At 42.7% G+C, this 23,574-nt stretch overlaps 1 protein-coding gene across 1 annotated transcript in view; it reads right to left on the bottom strand.

Annotated features, from left to right (window-relative positions):
- Nucleotides 1-23,574, bottom strand: part of adgrv1 (adhesion G protein-coupled receptor V1) — a 507,287-nt gene that overhangs the window by 420,375 nt on the left and 63,338 nt on the right. The window contains exons 9-14 of the mRNA XM_067982173.1: nt 22,797-22,973; nt 22,078-22,301; nt 6,194-6,320; nt 5,492-5,677; nt 4,352-4,532; nt 347-510 (exon numbers count right to left, since the gene is read on the bottom strand). Of these exons, the coding sequence (XP_067838274.1) occupies nt 347-510; nt 4,352-4,532; nt 5,492-5,677; nt 6,194-6,320; nt 22,078-22,301; nt 22,797-22,973 (1,059 nt within the window). The remainder of the gene's footprint in view (nt 1-346; nt 511-4,351; nt 4,533-5,491; nt 5,678-6,193; nt 6,321-22,077; nt 22,302-22,796; nt 22,974-23,574) is intronic.

The raw sequence follows: 23,574 nt of genomic DNA, 5'->3' as shown, positions 1-23,574 counted from the left end.
AGGTGTCAAAGATGCGCCTGCCCTCGGTGCCGCCAGAATCTCGAAGTGTCACCCAGCTGTACTGAGAGGTCCTCAAACAGCTGCTGGGGTGTAGGTGGGGCAGGCAGAAGATGTGTTCATCTCCACAACTGGTCAGAATTTGAAAGTTAAGTTAGATGGAGCAGAAACCCATAAATTTGGTTCACTCCAAATTCCACCACCACCGCCCCCACCCCCACCCCCCACCTCTAAACCTCATGACTGGACCAATTTCTGCAATATCCTTATATCTTCTGTATATGAACCTTTGTTTTTTAAACCTGCCATTATCATCAGAATGTGCTGAACAGGATAAACCATAACTCACTGCATCAGGAAGGGACTGAAGAGTGATGTTCTTTGAAGATTCGGCACTGTTAAAGTTGACCACGCCTTGGACTGGGTAAACATCATTAGTGAAAGCAGGGTCTACAATCCAGTGTACACTAACATTGCCAAACGTTCCTCGGTCACGGATTACAGGAAAATCAGCTGTTAAATTAAAGGAAAATACTTCATTAAGCGTAGCTATATGGGCACAAGTTATTTAAAATAGCCCACAATATAAACAGCAATGTTGGCTAACAAACCTGAACCTCAGTTTGGGACCTCTGTTCTCGGAGGCACCCTGCAGGTCAACCAGTTGCTCCATTGTGTTCTGCAGGTTCACAAAATCCTCATATATTGCCTAGACAGATGGATTTTCCTCATGCCTTGACCCCGCTGTGACCATAACTCATTTTCCTGAGTAAGAGCTTATCAAGCATGTAGGGCAGGCTCCCGGCAGTATTTCTGCCATAGAGAGAGCATCCGAAATGCCAGGAAAGTACAGCGGTGCTGCAGCGAGACACCTTCTGTAGTGCCAGAAGGAAGAGGAGTTAAAATTATAAACGGGGCAAAAGCATCTCGGAGAACCTGTATGTATTTTTCTATAAAGAATGAACTGCCATCTCTTTTTGAGGCGTCAAGGGGGCAGAAGAGAGAAAACAGATCCTCTCCCTCAATCAGGGCCTTCTGTGGTCTTCCGACAGCTGCTCCAAGAAGTACTGCCACTCCTGTTCTGGCCTCATCTGGGTTCATCAGTACTGTGATGAGAAGGCAAGGAAATCGGCCTGCTTCCCTAGCCCCACCTCCCACCATCAATTAAACACAGGCCAGGACAAAGGGAAGGTGGTATAACAGAGGAAAACCTAACCCAAAATACCAGCAATAAAAACAGAAAATGCTGGAGAAGCTCAGCAAGTCAGGCAGCATCTGTGGAGAAAGAAACAGAGTTAACGTTTCAGGTCAATGACTTTGTCAGTTCTGCAGCTTCTCCAGCATTTTCTGTTTTTATTTCAGATTTCCACCATCCGCAGTATTTTGCTATCCAAAATACCAGCATGTTGTTATTCTATTACACCATAAACAGGAATACTGCTCCTGCCCAATTAGCCAGTCCCTTAACATTTAATTATTATGAAGTAAGCTTTGTCCATATATACAAAGGAATATTGATGTATCACAATTCCTTATATCACAAACTTTTATACAAAAAGAAAGACTTCTTAACAGTAAATGGCTGAGCTATTCTTTGTCTTTCAACTTCAATCATGGTTATTTTACAGATTACTCAAGATTATAAATAACGATTAAAATGAGTGGGTGAGAGAAGCTTTGTGGCCTAATGACAGCCCAATAAAATAAGTCTTCTCTTCAGCTTTTTCTTTTTCCTTGTCCTTTAAATTCAACCATTGAATGGTAGGCAGGCACATTTTCCCATATGGCCTTACTACTATGTGCGATCCCATTTGCCACATACCAATGTTAACATATTTTTCCTTTCTCTTTGTGTAGGGAGCACCCATGCTGATGCAGCTGGACCCCCACATTAACACATGTCAAGCAATCTGGACCCTACAAGTGCCATCACAGAAATATCCACTTTGGGGGCATCAGATAGGGAGAGTGAGGAGGGAGCACCTGTGAGTGACATCAAATGATCATGAACAAGAGGGTCCAACCACTTAGCTAGCTGCCACAAGGCACACAGGACTGTCTAGAGAATAGACCTGATTAATAAGTAGAAACTCTTTGTGAAGTCCTTTGAGAATGTTCAACGGTCCCTGTATGGAACAGCAGAGAATATGCAGGACAGGTGCTCCAACATCTATCCATACATACGGGAGTGTTTTGTGAACTGCAGAACATCATGAAGCAAATGGTTGACCTGCAGGATATTTCCAAGAAAAGGGGGCCCAAACTCAGGTTTAGCCGGCTAACACTGTGTCTGATGATAGAGGCCTTGGGCTTGAACCTGCACGAGGCTATTGCCTCTGGCCTCTAGAGGCTGGACAATCAGCTTGAGAGGACTTTGATGGCAGGCTTCTGATCGGGGGCTAGGGGGCTGGCCCTAAATAGATTCCAGGTGATCCACAGGAGGAATACAGCAGCTCGGGGATGGCAGGCAGAGAGATGAATGAGGCATTTACCTTTCAGGATGGTGACGCATCCAACCAATCCAGTGCGCCCTCTCAGTGCAGTGTAGAACAGGTACATCGGGGACAGAAGCAGTCAGGGTGGGGGGGCAAAGTACTACAGGGCCAAATCAAGACTAGGACAAAGAGGATAATTCTTACAGATAAGTCCCAAGGTCCTCACAGAAGAGTAACAATATGCTACCACACTTGCAACTCCCACAGAAGTGTCACTTGGAAGGAGTACAAGAAAAGAAACTAGACAACACACAGGGAAGGAAACAGACAAAAAGAACTTGTTCAAAGTAATAATGTATTGTGTACTTTTATTGTCAGAAGGGAGATATAATTCTTAAGGGTGGAGGAAAATTGATAGTAAAGGCAAGGTGGAATTGCCACTGAATGTTAGCGGGCGTGGGGAGGGCGGCATAGGAATATAGAAATATAGGAACAGGAGTAAGCCATTCAGCCCCTCAAGCCTGTTCCACCATTCAATTAGATCATGGCTGATCTATATTCCAGGGTAACCCCATTTATCCGCCTTGTTTTCGTAACCCTTAATACCCTGAACCACAAAAATCTATCAATCTGTTTTGAAATTTTCAATTGACCTAGCCTCAACAGCTTTTTGTGGGGGGAAGAGAGTTCCAGATTTCCATAACCCTTTGTGTGAAGAAGTGCTTCCTGACATCACCCCTGAATGACCTAGCTCTAGTTTTAAGGCTATGCCCCCTTGTTTTGGACTCCCCCACCAGAGGAAATAGTTTCTCTCTATCTACCCCATCAAATCCTTTAATCATCTGAAGCACCTCAATTAGATCAACCCTTAATCTTCTATACTCAAGGGAATACAAGCCTAGTCTATGTAATCTGTCCTAATAATTTAACCCTTTTAGCCCCATTATCATTCTGGTGAATCTGCACTACACCTCGTCCAAGGCCAATATATCCTTCCTGAGGTGCAGTGCCCAGAACTGAACACATTACTCCAGATGGGATCTAACCAGAGCTTTATATAACTGTAAAAAAAACTTCTACCCCTTTGTATTTCTGTCCCCCTCCAGGGTCCTGTAGACCAGGGAGTTATTGCAGGGCCACAAGGGAGGCATTCACATGTTTGATACAACAGCCTCTCCTATTTCCTCATCTTCTTCCCCTTCCACTGAGACTGCAGGTCTACCTTCCTGGTTCACTGGCTGAATGGGTTCCATTCTTTGGATGACAAACTTATGCAAGAAATATCAGACACAAATTATTTTGGATGCTTTCTCAGGGCTGTACAGTAAGACACCAACTGATTTGTCCAGAGATTGAAAGCACTGCTTCAGGATGCCATTGTACCTTCTCTCAACCTCTGTTTTAAGATTTCTAATAGTGTTAGTACCCACAACTCCAGGGTTTTCTCTGGTCCCCCAGTAGCCATCGTTCATTCTGTGTGTTCCTTGAAATAGTTCTGGCACCATGTACTGATGCCAAAAGAAAGCACTGTTGCTCCTGCCAGGGTATCCCTGTCACCTGCCTTATTTTGTTCTTGTGGTCAGAGACCAGTTGGATGTTGATGGAGTGAAAACATTTCCTGTTGATATATGCCATCAGGTTGCTAATAACAGTCTTTGATTGCTACATGCGAGCGAATGGTGAGGCTTTACACTTTTTAAGGCCTAACTGTTTTCATCTAAACATTTAAAAAAATACATTCAACCTAGATACGTTAATTCATTCAATAGTCCTAAATTTATAAGAGATCAGAAAATGACTACTGTTCTGTTAATCGTTAAGTCATTTTTAAGGGGATATGTATGAACTTTTATAACATCATGATTGCATCCAACTGCTGGGAAAAAAAATCAATCACTAATTGGTCAAGTTGTTTTTACCTGTGTACAAAGTATCTCCTTTGCTTTCATTTATTGTTTTAGTAAATTCTTGAGTGATGAATTGTATCACACCATGAGGATCATCATTCTTCAAAACTGTGATATTGACTTGTGTAGCAGTTCCTAATTTGCTTGGTGGTAAACTATGGCTGCTGAGTATTGCAGAATAATGTTCATCCAGCTAAGAATAAGTCAATGAATTACATAAATATAAACAGCAGACATTAATCTACTACCTATTCTATGTTTTTAATGAAAGTTGAAATATTACAAAAAGAGAGGTACAAAATTAAGAAGCCTCAAGCAAGAAAAATAAACTTTTTTCACCCTCAGAGTTAAAGATAGGGAATAAAAAATGCAGATAAATGAGTCAATATTGCGTCAATCAACACCCTTAAAAAAGTGGAGGGATATCTGGTTACAAACAACGTTGAGCGCTATGAGTATAAATAAAGATTGAATGTCTTACGAATATAATGTTCCTGCACTGCTGGGACTTTGGGAATTCCGTGCCAAACCAGTTGTTGATTAAATAATATACGATATAGGTTTGTAAAGGTACTCTGGAGTCTTTTTAGATTTACCAATAAGGGAATGGTTAAATGTCAAAGAACCTTGGGAAATGAGATAGGCTGGGTAAAATAAATGCTGTAGTGAATTGTAACAAAATTATTTGGTCGTAACAGAAACCATCAGATAAAACGGTTTTCCTGCTAGCAGAAATATCTTACCACTAAAGTGGAGCAGAATAATTGTGGACATTCCACCAAAATTAGTCAGCCATCTCTTAGCATTTTATTTTTTTTAAATGGCAGCAAGGCCTGCTGCTGCTTTTTCAAGCACTGCAAGAACAAAGTTGTCCAGATTTAATTACAATGTCAATCACAATTTTTCTTAGTAATTCCTATAACAGCACTGCCCACCTGCAGCACAACACAGTCCTTGTACTTTAACTGCATTCAGCACTGAAGAGTTCTTTTTAAGAAGTACTTGATTTCAAGGAATCTGATCGCAAGAACAGTAGAATATACTGTATCAATGTTTATTTCTAGAATTGTTATTATTAATCATTATCAAATATACACACCAAAGTTTTTTACGCACTGAAAAACATTAATCTATAGTAACCCAATGTCTTACCTCTGGTATTTCATCTTGCCTTGCTAACAATGTTATTGTTATCTCCCTTTCACCGGGATCAAATTCCAAAACTCCAGTATTCCCATAAAACTCAAAAGTTTTTTTTGGTTCCACAACATAGCGTAAGAATTGCTTCAGGAGTGCCCCACGGTATCGGACAATCTTAAGTTCAAAGGCAATACCTTCCTAAGAAAGAAAATATTTTTGGTCTATTAAAATCAAGTAGCACTAATCAGCAAATCGTATATGAAGAAAAATTACCACAACCTTTTGCAACAAACAAAAATGATAGTGTGGAATGTCACTGAATTATGCACATTATAGTCAGCCTCAGTACAAAGTTGAACATATTAAAGAACACCCCCCCAAAATCCTGGGTAAAGGTGAGCCCAAACCAGAAAAACATTGTAAATTTATTTTATTTCGTGGAAGTTTGGTTATATATAAATAATTTTTCAGTTCCAAGCTTATCTATGTAAGAGAATTCCACTTTGTCTTGAGTCCCTTCTCTATTCTGTGGCAAAATGAAGCCTCCCAGTGAGGTTACAATATTAGGGAATTTGTGCTATTTTAAAACTACAAAAGTCAAACACATTGAACATCCAGGGTATATATAAAGCAAAATATATAAAATTAAATAATGGAGAATCAAGAAAAAAAAATTTCAAAAATTCATTTTCAGCACCATTCATCCAGACTTACATGAACAAAATATGGTCCTCTTGTCTGCGGGGAGAATTCAAACACTCCACCTGGGTCGTCATTTTGTAAAATAATTATCTCTCTACTGGTAAATCCTGATTTTACAATCTGATTTTCAGGGTTAGTTCTGCAAATGAAATACAAAGTCAAAAACTACAATTGTCACAGTTTCACAGAAAACAATTATATGCATTCAAACAGCGGTAAACTATTGAGCTGTAGTATTTGTTAACTGCTTCCAGTTTTAAAATCTTACAGATCTTACAATATGTCATTTAAAAAAACAAAATGCCAGAATCTCATCCAGCCATGAAGAAAACATGTTTTCAGAACAAATCAACATCAAGAAGTGAATTTTCTCCAACAAAGCACAGCCAAACATGTTCACATAAAATTCCTTTGTGCACCACTTTAATACAGTCATCGGCCCATTTAAAATAAACAAGTTAGACTGTTTTAAATAATGCACAAAGGAATTTTATGCAAATATATTAACCAGTGCACTACCAGATAAAATTATATGGAGGAAATAAAGTTTACTATCCTGCAGCACCCGTCACATGATTTGAATCACTGCCTATCACACCATAATCCTCTCTTTTGTTATTTCACCAGCAGCATTGTGTTTAAGTCAGCACAAGTTGAACATTCAACATCAACAACAGCTTGCATTTAAGCGAGAGAGAGAACTTCTACTTATATAGCACTTTTCAGGACATCCCAAAATTGAGAAAATTCCCAAGGCACTTAAAAATAAAAAAGAACAGATGCCAACACATGGTGGAGAATCAAGATGGGTGACTGAAAGCTTGATCAAAAAGATGAGTTTTAGGACCTATAAAAGTGCACAGGGAAGAAAAGAGGAGGGATTATGGGAGGGAGGTCCAGAGAATGGGGTAGAGACAGCTAAAGGGTCTGTCACTTAAAGTGCAAAGGCGGGGGGGGGGGGGGGCGGGGGGGAATGCACAGAAGACCAGAATTGGAGAACTGAGGGCGTGGGAGGGAACGAAAGGTTGGAGGAGGTCAGACGAATAGAGTGGAGCAAGGCCATGGAGAGATTTCAAGAGATCATTGAGGATTTTAAATTTGATGCATTGGAGATTAGGACGCCAGTGTAGATCAACAAGGATAGGAGATGGGTGAATGAGACTTAATGCAAGTCAGGATATGGGCAGCTGAATTTTGAATGAGTTGGAGTTTATAGAGGGAGGAGAATGGGAGACCAGCAAGGGGGATGTTGTAAAAATCAGCCTGAAACTTCCACGGATCTTGGTAAGGGTATGGAAGTGCAAAAGAGTGGACTTGCACCCATTGCTTTGGTACTCCCATGACTCGGTCCCAAATCCCGGGGACAGGGTCATTTCAAGGTGGGTGCCCAGCACCTGTAGAGGCACAACAGTGGTGCCAAAGAGGAACCAGCAAAAAATTCTTTCAGGACCCTCAGGGAATGGAGATGCAGCCTTTTAAAAATAATTATTCCCTCTGGGAAGGTTTACCTTTGGTCCTTCAGGAGGCCCACAATGGTACCCTGGTACTCAACTGTGCTTAAAAGGGGTAAGCTAAACAGTATCCCCCCAGACACACCAGCAAGCTGCCCCTCTCACTCAATTTTCATTGTAACAAATTGCAAAACCTCCCCTCCCCCCCAACTACATTAGAATGCTGTGCCGGTGGGTGGGGAGAATTCTTACCTTATCAAGAGCAGAAATGTCAAAGGTGCGAACGGTTTAAACCAAATACAGCTTCAAGGTTTTGAAGTTTGCATGAACTGATTCAGTCTCAGAGAGGGGATGGAATCAGTATTTATGACTGTGGCTGAAATTAATGGCTTTAGTCTTCCAGAGGCACAATGAATGTTTCCTTTGCAGTAGGCTTGTCGTTTTATTTTTCAAGCAAACATTAATTTTTAATGCCACAAATGTTTTAAGCATGTAATACATAATGGAGTAAATTTTATGAGTTAGTGATCCAAGTGTAAAAGATTAATGGATGGGGTGTGAATTTGACGCGTTGACCTCTGTGCCTGATTGTGCATCTGCTTTTCCATTTAGCGAAGCTCCACACCAAAAGAATTAATGCATAAAATCTACTCCAATATTCCTACTTTTCAAAAGGAATTGGGTTAATCTTTTTTTTAAATCAATATGTATATATTCCTAATTAAATGCTACTACTCCATAGCAGATCTGAGTTTTTCTTTCTATCCGTTGCCAATCTCCTGATCCCACTCTTTATCTCATATCTCCCCTCCTCTTCCTGGGGGGAATTTAAACCACCAAGAACAATGGGTTGGAGTCGGGTGGGAGGTGAAAATACTAGTTTTTGCGATTGTGACCGCAAACCAGCTCCAATGCACCCACTTCCGGGTTTAACATGGATGCGCTCGGAACCGAATCGCAGAGGTCGCGTCCCTAATTACTGCCAGCGGGCAGGTCATTAGCGGAGCAATTAACGTCGTTGAGATAGTTGAGGTAGGGATTTTTTTTTAAAGATTCTGAAACAGATTCCAAATTAACGCCTCCAGCATGGGTTTCCCGAGGCTTCTGAATCTCGCCAGTGAAACGGAGGAGAGATTCAGCCGCAGTTAATTTGGGTTTTCAAACCTGCGATTGCCCCATCTGAATAAAAGGTCAGTTATTGCAGCTGGTCTCAGGCAAATGTTTGGCTGAGAGTTCTTCTTATGTTGAGACTGAGAGGGCTAGAAATTGGGCCATCTAACGCCCGTTGTTTCGTCGCTACACGGCCTCTCGAAGTGCCAAGATGGTGTCTTGGCTGCGCCTGCACATTTCCAGCGTGACGTGTGCCGGACGCCATCTTGGTAAAGGTAGTAACGGCGCATGCACAAATCATGAACACTGGCAGCTTGTAAAGTAAGGAGAAAATGGATACAATCAGTGAGCAGTGCTGATTTAAAGTGGTAGACACCATTTTGGGACGTAACGCTCCACTCAACGCACAGTCTTAACCGCAACCATCTGAACATGTCTTAGAGTGCCTGAAGGACCCCCCACCAGTGCTATTTAAAGGGACCATGCAGGATTTACAGGTCAGTTGCTGGATTATTGCTTCTGGCTGCTGATGTAGTTGTAACAGTTTTTGGAGGTCTCCTACATTTGAATACTTGGACGAGGGGACATAGCCTAACATTTAGAGCCAGGACGTGTGGCAGTGAAGTTAGGAAATACTTCTACACGCAAAGGGTGGGAGAAGTTTGGAATGCTCATCTGCAAACGACAGTTGATGCTAGCTCAATTGTAAATTTTAAATCTGAGATTGATACATTTATGTGAACCAAGGGTATTAAGGGATATGGGGCTAAGGCAGGTACATGGAATTAGGTCACAGGTCAACCATGATCTCACTGAAAGCCATACAGCTCGAGGGACTAAATGCCACTGCCACTTGCTGCCTCCAGTTATGTGCCACTTCTGCAAGAAAGTGGGACATGTGCCTGGGTGATGTGCCTGTCATGGTTAATAGCTGCCAATGTGTGTGGCCTGTCAGTTGTGGGTGGGTGGCTTGCAACAGTGGTAATGTGTAAGAGGAAGCATCTGATTGGCAGAGTTGAGTACTGATGTAAAGAGTTTGTTGGTATGTGGGTGATGGGGGGTGTAGTGTGTGGAGCAGTGGATGCGGCTAGTAATGCAGTTGGTAGGAGATGCCAAATGACAGTTGGCCTCGCTCACCTTGACCACTTGTGTCAAAGCAATGAACTTCTTCCTGCACTGCATCCATGTTCGTGGTGCTATTCGCCTGGTATTGGCTTCGTCCCCCGCTGCCTCCCACTGCCTTTTGGACATATGTCTGTAGGGCCTCTTGCCCCCCCACCCCACCACCACCTTCACGGATATAGGATGTCCCTCCTTCTGTCCACCTCTTGCAGCAAGGCCTCTAGTGCATCAGCAGAGAACCATGGCGCACGCACTCTCGCAGGCATGGTACAAACTCAGATCGGCAGATTAGTGAGGTCTGGCACGCAGATTGGAGGACGTGGGATTTCGTAGTGTGCAACCTTTATTCAATGTTTTAACATAACTCAACACTTTGTAAACCTAGGGACAGGACCTGCATCTGTGTTTTACATGTGCAATGTTTGATCTCCGTTCAGACAGCAGACTGTTATTTTCAGCAAATAACAGGTACAGGCTACCTTTAAAAGATTTTAAGAGACATCCTCCCTTTAAGAGATTAGGGCTCCCCCTGCTGGTGAAAAGTGCACATGTCCTTGAATCCTCATGTCAGGCCTGGTTTTTAAACGCTGCTGTCACATAAGTACTCAGGCCGGACGAATTTCTCGACCTGCCTGCGCAGGAAGCACCGGGCACGGGTTAGTCGTGGATCGCACTACCCGCGCCCGATTATTGGCCTTGTCCAATTTAACCCCCAGAGTTTTTCTTGTGTTGAGACTGAGAGTTCTTCTTGTGTTGAGACAGCTTTAAAAAAAACTATGGAGCCTTTCAAACTGACACGGTCAGGATGGGGGGGGGGGGGCAAAATGGATGTATTCAAGAGGACATCTGAGAAGGAGGAAAACGACAATCCACATCGTGCTGCATTGGGATCTGCAGGTGCACAAGAGAGAGGTGCACATCAAGGATCAAAAGAACAGCAGAGAGAAGAGCTGAGTGGAGAACAGCAGAGAGGGGAGCAAAGGAGGGGCCGACATCACAGGAGGCACTATCCACATGAGAGGGTATACAGGCGGAGGCTGAGCTTCCTGGGCCTCTCTGAGGAGTAGTGCTGATGCAGGCTCAGATTGAGTCAGCATGTGATCGCAGATATCTGCAGCCTCCTTGAGGAAGAGCTGCTCCCTGCTGCATCTGGTGGCCACGCATTGCCCATCGCAGTAAAAGTAATCACTGCCCTCCAGGTCACCACCGGTGACATCTCCAGGGTGTCATCTGCACGTAAGTGTATACGACAGGTGACGGATGGGTTGTTTGCCATCTTACATGAACTTCCCCTACGATGATAATAGCCAGAATGAGCGGGCAGTGGCTTCCCACAGGTGCAGGGTGCCATTGGTTGCTCACATGTGGCATTCCGAAGACCACCACATGAGCCAGGAGTCTTCATCAACTGAAATGGTTTTCACTCCGTCACTGCACAGCTGGTGTGCAACCACAAAAAGCGATTTATAAAGGTGTGCGCCAGATTCCCTGGCAGCTGTCATGATGTATTCATTCTGCGCCAGTTCAACATTCCAGACCTCTTCCAAACAGGCGATAGACTTCAGGGCTGGCTCGTAGGAGACAAGGGATACCCCCTGCATACTTGACTCATGATACTTGTGAGGAGCCCCACCAATGAGGCACAAGAGCAATACAACCAGAGCTACATGACCACCAAGTGTCATGGTGCGTTCATTCTGCAAGCCATCAGCATATTGAAGATGCTTTTCAAATGCCTGGATTGGTCTGGAGATTCCCTTCAGTACTCGCCAGCGAGGGTCTCCAGAAGCATTGCGGTGTGCTGCTTCCTGCACAACATAGCGCAGCAGAGAGGTTTTGAGGTGGAGGAGGACGAAGGCGCTTGTCAATCATCCTCTGATGGCGACAACGTTGAAGAAGTGGGAGAAGAAGGAGGAGGACAAGAAGGTGGAGGAATATGAAGATGGGGCACCCATCGCCAGACCAGCCACGCACATTGCTGCCAATGATGCCCTCATTGCTCACAGAGTTTCTTAATAACAGTGGCAAAAGAGATACATTGAGATACTCAGGCCGGCTGGCACAACCACCACCCAGGACCCCCCCACCCCCACCCCCCCCCACACAAAATAGTCCTTCAACCACGCGTACACCAATTGCACATCCGCCCAATGGGTACAGTCATGTGTTGGCATTCATCATGAAGCAAATGAAAGGGCAACTTAACACTAATTGGCCAAGACGTTGAAGTGGTGCTAATCAATACATTTTATGTGTCAATATTAAAAAAAGGAAACTTCACAACATAACATTTCTTCAATGTGCAAACCCTTGATGAGCCACAATTGCTTGAACTTACGCTTCCAGCTACTTCTACATGGTGCATCCCTTGTGGCTTCAGCAGAGAAAGTGGCAGGCTGTTCAGATCTCTGCCCTGACTACTGAGATGCTGTAAGCCTATGACCTCTGGGTTTTGGAGCCCATGACAGCCCCGCCAAAGAATGCTCCACCTTCACCTGTGCAGGGGCAGACTCAGCCATCAGGAGAGGAGGCAGCATTTTGGGTACTGATTATGGTGGGGGAGGGGTCAATGGGTGAGACATGGGAGCGCTTTGAGTGGGGTTCCCACTTCCATGTCCCCTTTTGCCATCATCCCTCTCCCGGGTCAGCGCCACAACACTGCTGGACAGCACCTTGATGCTCATCTGTGACACATTGTAAGGCCACGTATAAGGTATCTGTCATCCTGTTTATGGCGGTAGACATGTTGGCTTCCAAAGTATGCGTGGCCGTGGTCATGGCCTGCATAGACTCATTTGAGAGTTGTGCTTGAAGCAGCATGGAGGCGACCACTCTCTCCATCACAGACATTCACACAATTAACTGCGACATCAATCCACTCATGTTGGAGTTGGATGCTCCATGCTGTCTGCTATTGTGGAGATTTTGCGTGGCACGTTTTCCAGTTGCCCACAAAGTTGCAGCTGTAGTTCAATCATTCTCATTCTCAACTATGGCCCCCAGGGTTTAGCATCTGTGTCCAGCTGAGCAGAACTTGGAGAGGAGTGCGCCCTCCGACACGAGCTCTCCACTGCTGCCCCTGCCACCAGTGTCTGCTCGTGCTCACTTGTGAGTTGAGAATCACCAGGAGACAACCCAATTAACTAGTTAACAGGACCCATCGAAGTGCCATTATCTGCACTGATGCATAGCTGTATGTCCTGTGACTGTGCACTCTCAGAAGGAATTAGATCCTCTGAGAAATCAACATCATCCATCTCCGCACATTCTTGTACGCGTGAAGGCCCTACAAGACAACAGAAAGCGTCACGAATTAGTCATGGCAAAGTAACAATCTTGCCAATCACCACATTCAGGTTTCTCATAGTTCAGTCATTGATGAAATAAAGTTAGTATGTGTGTGAAAGTTGTTTAAGTTCTGTCAACAGGCATCTGTGGGTTCCCAGTCTTTCCATCTCTGATGGATAGATATGTAGATGTGCCACTTATCTCCGTGGCCTCCATCTCTGTATTTGTCAGCAGAACTATTTGTGGAGGGCCATCTCCAGTCCTTGCCCACTCCCTTGCATTTTGCGCTCTCTTCTCCTACAAGGGGCGAAAGAGCAGACCTGTGAGTGAATGAAGGTGACGTATTCACCCGATGGATGCAGTGCATTGGGTGAGGGTAACTATGAGACATATGGATCAGATTGCATAAGGTTTGGGGTGAGTGGCAGTGGTGTTTGGATAAATGGGGAGTTGAGGAAATGCATAGAAAGTGAAGGATGGTTGCTGCTAAAACCTAAGTGGGTGTGAGGAGTGATGCGATGGAATAGGCTTGCCAAGACAGAGTGAGAGGGGGGTGTTGTACACCACAGGATGTAGGTGAATCAGCAACTGTACTCAGTTTTCCTGACCTGGTTAGGTCATTAAAGCGCTTCCTGCACTGCAGCCAAGACCTGGGCACCATGCTCCTGCTGCTCACCTCTTCAGCCACCTCCAGCCATGCCTTTTTGGTAGCCGAACTAGGTATCTTCCTCCCACCGCTTGGGTGAATTAGGTCCCTGCTGGTTCTCGCTGCACCCAGCAGTACTTCAAGTGAAGCATCCGTGAACCTGGGTGCTTACTCTCTTTGAATTCTTTGGTGATTTTCTCCTTCCTCCTCCAAAATCCATTTTTGCATTGGCCCTTTAAATAGTGGACTTCAGATCATGTCATGCAGGTGCGCAGTACACCCGCTGCGCAGCTTGAAGACTTGAAACCCGGAAGCAAAAATAATTGGCTTCAATTAAGTTGTGATCATAGGTTCCGACGCACTCACTTCACTTCTGGGTTTCCTGCTCAAAAATCTACCCCCCCACCCCACCAACTTTCTTCCCGGCTCCAGGTAAAAATCATGCCCCTGGTGTCTATCATCCCCAAGCTCCCAGTCCAATTGTCCTGGTTCTCCAAGAGCAACCACATGAGTAGCCCACTTCCTCGTCCCAGTGCAAATCTCATGTGCCATGCTCCCAATGGGTCAACTTCTCCAAGTTCTTCCCTGTCACCCTTTCTTGTCGCCTTCTCCAATTGCCAGTTTACGCTAAATTATTATTCTTACATACATAGTAACATATTATTTTGGACAGAAGAAGAGCGTTGGTCCATCTACCTTAAGCTTCCAAACCTTCCTTATCATGATTTTGAAACTAATAACATTTCCGAATGGGAATTGATCCTGTCCTTTTTTAAAATCTGCCATGGTTTTCTGTTTCACCAACCCAGATAGTAATCAGTTCCACAATTCTATCACCCTCTTACTAAAAAAAATCACTGCCCAAATTTCCAATTATCTTTTGACATCCTTAACTTTAAACTGTGTCACCTAGTCTTTAAATCTTGTGCCAAGCAGACAAACTTTCTAGGCTCCAAATTCTCTATATCCATGAAGATCCTAAAGGATATTCTTAAAACATTCTCATTTCCTCTCACGTTCTTCCCATTTTATTTTTTTCATACAGCATGTCATCCCTTCAAAGTGTGCTCTCCTGATAATTCAATTTTGCAGTAATTATTATGTCCTCATTTCAACCTTAAAATTAACAACTTTATAACCTTAAAATTAATAATTTTATGATCACTTGACCCCCAAATATTCTCATACTTCAATTGGTCTTGCCATTTCCTTCTTATTAGTTAGCAGATGAGGGAACCCAGAGAGGGAATCCAATATTACATTCCCTCTTGTGGGTTTCCTCAACTGCAGTTTAAGAAAAGATTCTTGAAGTGCTTCAATAAACTCTTTCATCCACACAGACTGATTCCACGAAAAGTCCCATCTATTTCATGAAGATTAAAATTGTGGACACTTTTCTGCTGTGGGGCCACATCCAATAGAAACTGATATTGTGTTTGACCTTTGCAAGCAACAGAGAAAGAAGGCCTTCATTCCGTCACTCTGAGTTGGATTCAAACTCAGGTCCCAAAACTAGTATGCCAACCCACTGCATCCCCTAGTTCCTTGATAGATCCATTTTTAACTAACCAAATCTGCAGAATAAAATTGCATATTTATGGCTTCAGGTAAACCATGCTAATAGTTCTTCCAGCATGCAAAAATCAGAAATTTTAAGTTTGCATTCTCAAATCACAATCTGTAGACATCAAGGCAACAAACAATTTTATATGGTGACCAACAAAGCACTGGCCATGACAATTTTCAATGGCGTGATCTACAACCACATTGATTTCAATAGCAATAATGACAGCTGGCAGTACAGTATTTTCAGTACCATTTGATTCATGTTAGAAAATTAGTCTCCATTTAAACATATATAATACATCTATTTGAGTTCATGTAAAGTAAAATGCAAAAGGCCAATGCCAAGTAGGTTACCTCGAATAAAATTGTGGTAAGCAAACAAAGCTTCTTCAGAATCCGAGTAACACTGTTTTCTTCTTTAATTGTTAATGAATATTCAAAATAACAACAACCAAATAAAGACAGTAACCATGGAAGTAACTGTGTTTTGTTAATTAACCACCTTAGATATTGTAGGCACAAATAACCTAAAGCTTCCTTGATTTCAGTCATGCTGCATGCAAACAGATGATGTGTGTGCTAATACTGTACTCATGAAAGGCCAAAGTAAATGAGAATCATAAAGTGTTAAGCAAAATCTGAACAACACTCTACTTACCCAAAATAAACCACAAATCTTCCTGTCTCTACCCTGTAGACACAGAGTAGTAGGGAATATGAATGTCATTTTTCAGAAGTTTCAGAAGATAGGATAAAAGAGGATTCTTTCTTCTGTTACATCGCATAACAGGCACATTATTAAATCCTACTTGCTCTGAAGACAAATGCATTCAAAGGGTTTGGTATTTCCCAATGAACTATTGTGGCTTCAGGTCTAATCAGAATGTCAAAGTCTATTCATGACACTCTATGCCAAGATGGATTCACAAAGAGGATTATTGCCAAACACTGCACACATTAAGTGGGCAAACGAGAGCAGCTGAGCAAATTTTATTTCAGCGGTTTAGTAATAACATATTGTTCTTGTATCTGAAAAACCTCATTGTAAAGTTCTCCTTGCCTTTGTGTTTGAAACATATGCTTATTCTTTGAAATGCACCACTTTTACATGCAGCCAGGAAAATGAATACACAAATTGTCACGTTTCTCCCAATGTGTGGTGAATTAGGGATTGTAGCCTTTTCTAGCAGTGAATATAAATGTGAAAGTAAAAGTTTTTTTTCCTAAGGAAGGATTGCATTTTTGTATAGTTTTAGTAGAGTCCTAGATGATGCTGACTTTTAATTGGTTCTGTGTGCCATGCAAATTTAATTTAGCAGTAGCACCTATTTGTTGCTCTATGCAAAATGTACATTAATAAATGCAGAATATGCATTTACTAATACTAATAAGATTTTATCCCACCCACTGGCTACAATGCTACACTGGCTGGGCTGACATCCAAGAAACTGATGCTGCAGCTATAGTGCACGATCATTCAGAGACTGGGAGTGGCAGTAGAAAGCACAGCTGGCAGCAACCAAGTTATGCTGCAGACTGGGAATTGAATTCTAATGACCAAACGATAGCAATACATGCACACTCTGCTCTACAGCCAGTTAACTTTCTATGCTTTGAGCGTATAGGCAGGAGAGCTGCTTTGTCAAAACATTAAAAAAGACATAATCTAAGTTTACAAAGTGTTCAGGAAGTCCAACGCATTACCTGAGCATTTATTATACTCCATGCAGTATCAAGGCTGAGCCTTCCAATAGGTCTCAAGCCACTGGGTTCCAGAGTTAGATTGGGAGCTGATTCAAAAGTATAGGCCTGGATTTTCCTTTTCCCATCCAGAAGGGTCAGGTGGGACTTATGCATGTTGCCCTGACTTCATAATGACCTTGGCCCAGTTTCCTGGGTCAGTGCTGTCATTATTTATGCATGGCAGACTCCTGGTGGGATTCCTGCTAGCAAGCAGGAGCCTGCCAGTGACCCCAAGAAAAATAGCAGTGGAAGGTAGGGAAATTGCGCAGCTTGCCAGACCCTGCCCCTCTACTGTAATGCCAGCAGGCAGGATTGGGGAAAGAAAATCAATTTTGAGTCAAGGAGGCAGCAGATGATTTTTACTGCCTCGTTTTGATTCCATTTCCGACATTTTCTTGTGTGATTTAGGGTGTGACAATGCAGGATAATCCAGGCCACACTGTCACTTCTATATGACTGCAAAGCTGTTTAAAACTGATATTCACACTCAAATTTTCCTTAGAATTCAAGTAGCAGTATTTTCGGAGGATTGCTTAAAATCTAGCTTTGGAGAGGATCCCTGTCCAATCATAAGCACAACTCTTGGCAGGCTGATCAAAGAGTAATATTCATGGTGTTAATGGTTATTCAGCAATTTGAAGCTCTGCATTAAAAGAAAATTACATGAATGCAAATTGCTAATTGGATAAGGGAATAAAAGTATTAAATTTAACCATCACTCCGCAAGCTTTGTCTGGTTTTGTAACTTTTCTATGCTTTTCTCCTCACAACTTACACCCTCTTCCTCACCTGTATCCACAATAACCTCTTTGATAAGTCAGGCACCGTAGTCTAGCCTGAAGCTAGCTCCGCTGCTGCTGTTAGTGGCAGCAGGTCATTTGAGCCATATAGGAAAGGACCTGATTTCTAAACTGAGACTGAAATACTGACTCCAGGTACTTGTGCTGCAGCAACAGACAGTTTTTTTCTACAATTAGTTCCTTTTTTACAAAAAACTTCAATTAATGACGATTTAGTTGGTGGCAGAACTTTACACACCAATGATCACAAAATGCTTTGTTGGCCTGTAAGAGGCAGCTCCGAGTATTTCAAGCGCGCAGCTTGCTGGCTGCCAAAACACATGGCTGCCTATTCTTCAAACTGCAAGCCTATTCTGTATATAATTTTGCCATTGAAGGCAGTGCGAGAGTTGCCAGCTGAAAACAGCACTTTTAGTGGTACATGCCACCTCTACCAGCAGCAGCACTGCCTCTTTTACATTGCCAATTTGCTGCCAACAGCAGGGCTGCCAACAAACTGGAAATGTAACTGTTGCGAAAGAATGTCAATTAAGACTAATTGAAGTCTGCATTAGTTCAGCTTTACTTTGGTATCCAAGCTAATGTTGGCCATCTTATTATTGCTCACTAGAAGCAATAATCTGTGTAATAATAACAATTGTAAACAATTTTACAACACCAAGTTATAGTCCAGCAATTTTATTTTAAATTCACAAGCTTTCGGAGATTTTCTCCTTCCTCAGGCAAATGTTTCAAGATCTTGAAACATTTGCCTGAGGAAGGAGAAAATCTCCGAAAGCTTGTGAATTTAAAATAAAATTGCTGGACTATAACTTGGTGTTGTAAAATTGTTTACAATTGTCAACCCCAGTCCATCACCGGCATCTCCACATCATAATAATAACAAGGGGAACAATTTAGTGAATATTGTGTAAGAAATGTAACAAAAAACACCATTTCAGTAGTTTTATAACAAACTATGATATAGTTTATTTTTATAACTTAATGGGAGTGAGGCATCTCTCACATCCTCTAAGTCTGATTAAGAGCTTTTGTACTTTGCTGGACTGAAATATTAAGAGGGCTGATGGTGAAATGTAAGCAATTGTAAAAAAGGACCTTGATATTTTCACATTGTGCATTTATATATCAATATTTTACAATAACTTGTACTACATCAAGGGTGGTAAACAACAGGAAGTGCTGAGCAAGGATTAGTGGGACGATTTTATGAATGCACACTCGGGGCGAGGCGCCCACTGGGAGTAGGTATCAGGAAATTATGAACATGTCCCACACATTTTTATGTTTGTTATGGATGGAAAGTCCTGGGCAGCATGCTTGAAATTTCCTAATATGCACTCCTGGCAGACAAGGCTTCATACCTGACGAAGGAGGAAGCCTCCGAAAGCTTGTGAATTTAAAATAAAATTGCTGGACTATAACTTGGTGTTGTAAAATTGTTTACAATTGTCAACCCCAGTCCATCACCGGCATCTCCACATCATTCATACCAAGACACACGCCTGAAGCTGGTGGGGTCTTTCTTTAAATACACAAATCAGGATCCAATGACATCATTGGGATCTTAACTGGTGTACTAAGCGTGGAAGCCATTGTGGCTTTTCCCACTAGGTGAAGATAATGGGAAGAGGGGCCAGGGCTAGAAGAGACCCAAACAGGTACGTTTTTTGAGCATCCTTGTGAGGCCAGCAAAAGCAGGAGTGTTCCTCCAGGTCCCACAAGGAAAGTTGAGGTCTCCCCTGCCAAAGGCTCACCACCTTCTGATTGCGAAACCCTCCTGAAACCCACTCCTTGTGTCTTACCCGAGTGCCGGCGACCATTACTATGGACCTGTCCAGCGGCCTCCTGAAATTACGCTCCTGACCATCAGCCAGCTGCCGCTTTCCACCCATTTCGAGCGGGCATCTAACCTGAGGCATGCATTTGAAGCCTGGGAGTTTAAATTGCCTGGGCCTCACGCTGCCAAAATAAGGGGGCGGTTTGACACTTGCCTTGCCCCCGCTCGCCCGATTCCCGTTCTGGTTTAAAAATCGAGCCAATAGGCTGATGACAAACTGGGTCTACTAGACTGCCACTTAGATAAGAGAGCTGATTTAGCAGTGTAAATACTCGTGCCAGCTGCCAGACTATGAATTAAAACAGAACCAATATAAAAGCAGCTATAAGAACATAAGAAACAGAAGCAGAAATAGGCCTTTCGGCCCCTCGAGCCTGCTCCACCATTCAACAAGATCATGGCTGATCTGTAGATTAATTTAATGCATTTGATTTGGCTGGATATGGTTTGTCCAGTTTACCCAATTGTACAAACAAACGACGAACATCTCTTTCAATGAAATGCACTGCACCAATTAACCTGATAAAATTTGGGGTTGGTAAACATAGCTATTTATTGCATAATGGCCCACAATAATTATTCAAGCATACAAATATGTTGATATTTATGGGACCTTGTGCAGTTTTAGAACGTATAAAATTGCTTACATTCAGGGTTAATTAAAAAATTTCTACCGTTCAAATATCAATTCTGATCATGAGAAACTCGGAATTAAGAAAGAAATAACTTGCATTTATATAGCGCCTTTTGCAACCTCAGGGGGAGCAAAAATGCTTCACATCCAATGAAGTACTTTTGAAATGTAGTCATTGTTATAACATAAGGAAACACGACTGCCAATTTGTGCACAGCAAGATCCCATATACAGCAAAGGGGTAAATAATCAGACTATCTGTGTTTAGTGATGTTGATCCGGCTCAGTCGCAGGAAGCAAAGGATAATGGTCGAGGGGTGTTTTTGTGACTGGAAGGCTGTTTCCAGTAGGGTTCCGCAGGGCTCAGCATTAGGTCCCATGCTTTTTGTGATATATATTAATGATTTGGGCTTAAATGTAGGGGGCATGATTAAGAAGTTTGCAGATGATACAAAAAATTGGTCGTGTAGTTGATAGTGAGGAGGAAAGCTGTAGACTGCAGGAAGATATCAATGGACTGGTCAGGTGGGTAGAAAAGTGGCAAACAGAATTCAATCCGGAGAAGTGTGAGGTAATGCATTTGGGGAGGGCAAACAAGGCAAGGGAATACACAATAAATGGGAGGATACTGAAAGGTGTCGAGGAAGTGAGAGACCTTGGAGTGCATATCCACAGATCACTGAAGGTAGCAGGACAGGTAGATAAGGTGGTTAAGAAGGCATATGGAATACTTTCCTTTATTAGTCAAGGCACAGAATATAAGAGCAGGGAAATTATGCTGGAACTGTATAAAACACTGGTTATGCCACAGCTTGAGTACTGTGTACAGTTCTGGTCATCACCACATTACAGGAAGGATGTAATTGCACTAGAGAGGGTACAGAGGAGATTTACAAGGATGTTGCCAGGACTGGAGAATTTTAGCTATGAGGAAAGATTGGATAGGCTGGGGTTGTTTTCTTTGGAACAGAAGAGGCTGAGGGGTGATTTAATTGAAGTGTACAAAATTATGAGGGGCCCAGATAGAGTGGATAGGAAGGACCTATTTCCCTTAGCAGAGAGGTCAATAACCAGAGGGCATAGATTTAAAGTGATTGGTAGAAGGATTACAGGGGAGCTGAGGAAAATTTTTTTCACCCAGAGAATGGTAGGGGTCTGGAACTCACTGACTGAAAGGGTGATAGAGTCAGAAACCCTCAATTCATTTAAAAAGTACCTGGATGTACACCTGAAGTGCCGTGACCTACAAGGCTACGGACCAAGTGCTAGAAAGTGGGATTAGGCTGGGTGGCTCATTTTCGGCCGGCGCGGACACGATGGGCCTAATGGCCTCCTTCTATGCCATAAATTTTTTATGATTCTATGATCTTCCAATAGTGCCAAAAGATCTTTTATGCCCACCCAAGAGGGAGATGGCACCTCAGTATAACGTCTCATCTGAAAGACAGCATCTCTGTCAGTGCAACACTCCCTCAGTACTGCACTGAAATGTCAGCCTTGATTATGTGCTCGAATCTCTGGAGTGGGGCTTAAACCCATGACCTGCTGCAACAGAGACAAGAGTGTTATGACTGAGCCAAGGCTGATACCTTTAATGAGCATTAATATAATTAATTTATCATATTTGATTAATTAACAAGAAAGCTAACAAGTTTATTAATTAAAAACAAAAAAACCCAGTGGAAAAGACACATACCGGTCTAATGAGATAATCAAAGTCTCATTTATTTCAGGCAGGTCATCTGATTTTACTGTGATGTTGATTGTAGCGCTGCTCTGGCCTGATAAGAATGTAACAGAACCATTGATTGGGCTGAGGTCATCACTGGTGATATTGTGACGATTTAACCCAGTAGGTTTCAAATGCCAGTATACCTCTGCGGAGCCATCAGTTCCATCTCGTTGCAAGGCAATATATATCTGAAAACAAGACCGCAACAACTAAACAATAACTGACACTTTTCGATTGTCTGTGCTTTTAAAACATCATTGATCTGTCAACATAACCAAAATAAAAATCTCTGTACTATTCATTATACTCGCACAGATGTTTCTTGGGGAACACTGATTCTTCAGACAGTGCAGAAGAAAATATCTTTTATTTATGTAATTTATGACCTCATCTTCTGGACTAGTTTCAATCAAGTAAAGGGGGGGGGGAATCAGAGAGGAATTTTCCAGATTTTTTCCCCCAAATTGGCCTGGGTTTTTATTTATTTTTTTGCCCCTCCCAGGAGATCACATGTCTCCGCGTGGGGTTAGGAGTTTGTGTCTTGTGAAGCATAAGGCATCACAACTGTATGGGACAGGCTGGATAGATCAGTTGGACTTTTGCTGTTCCTCATTTTTCTTATGTTTGTACCTATATTGTCATAATTTTTCTAGCAAAAAACATAAATTGTAGCTCATATTTACCTGACTTTCAGAAGAGTTCGCTGGTTCGTAAACAAGAAGAGTTTCATTACTGGTAAATCCAACCTCTCCATTTGCTAGATCGGGAGTAACTGTCCGTGAGATGTTCAGAGGATCACCCAGCCTGGGACTCATTGATGGAACGAGAGGACTGATGTTTACTAACTCCACCGTTTCTAACTGGAAAAAATACCAGAAGCTTGTCAACTCTATATCTTTGAAGAAAACTAAATGGTTAGATTTTTTCCAGACCTTACAACTGTTACAATTATAACAAAAACATAATTTTACCTAGCACACAACTTTTAGCAATATAAACAATTCTTGCACTGAGATCACAAAGATGCAGCTCCTCATGGAGCAAAATACAATACTCTCAGCAAATGCACAAAGAGAAATAGCATAAGTCCGGAGACAGTAAACCTGATTTTAACCCGGCCCACCCGACAGTAACAGGGCGAGAAGATAATTGAGATGGCAGTCGCGTGCTTCCCGCTGCATTCCTGACGCGCTCCCACACGTCGCCATTTTAACCACGCAGTTTTTGGTTTCGAGCAAGGACCCCCGCCACAGACAGATGGGGGCCTCATTAATATGTAAAAGTTGGGATCCTGCGATGGGTTTTGGACCCCGAAGCGATTTTAACTCCCAACCGCACAGTGCCGGACCCGCCAGTGAAACCGGATAGGTCATTTTAATTTTTTTCAATTGTTTCCTTGTGGGGTCCAGAGGAGTACGCCTGTTCCAAACCCCCTCCTCTGAACCACTTACATTCGTGCTG

Source organism: Heptranchias perlo, chromosome 4 (genome assembly GCF_035084215.1).
Source record: "Heptranchias perlo isolate sHepPer1 chromosome 4, sHepPer1.hap1, whole genome shotgun sequence".
NCBI classification, from domain to species: Eukaryota; Metazoa; Chordata; class Chondrichthyes; order Hexanchiformes; family Hexanchidae; genus Heptranchias; species Heptranchias perlo.
The sequence above is the reverse complement of the archived record's forward strand: the minus strand, read 5'-3'. Positions and strand labels throughout refer to the sequence as shown.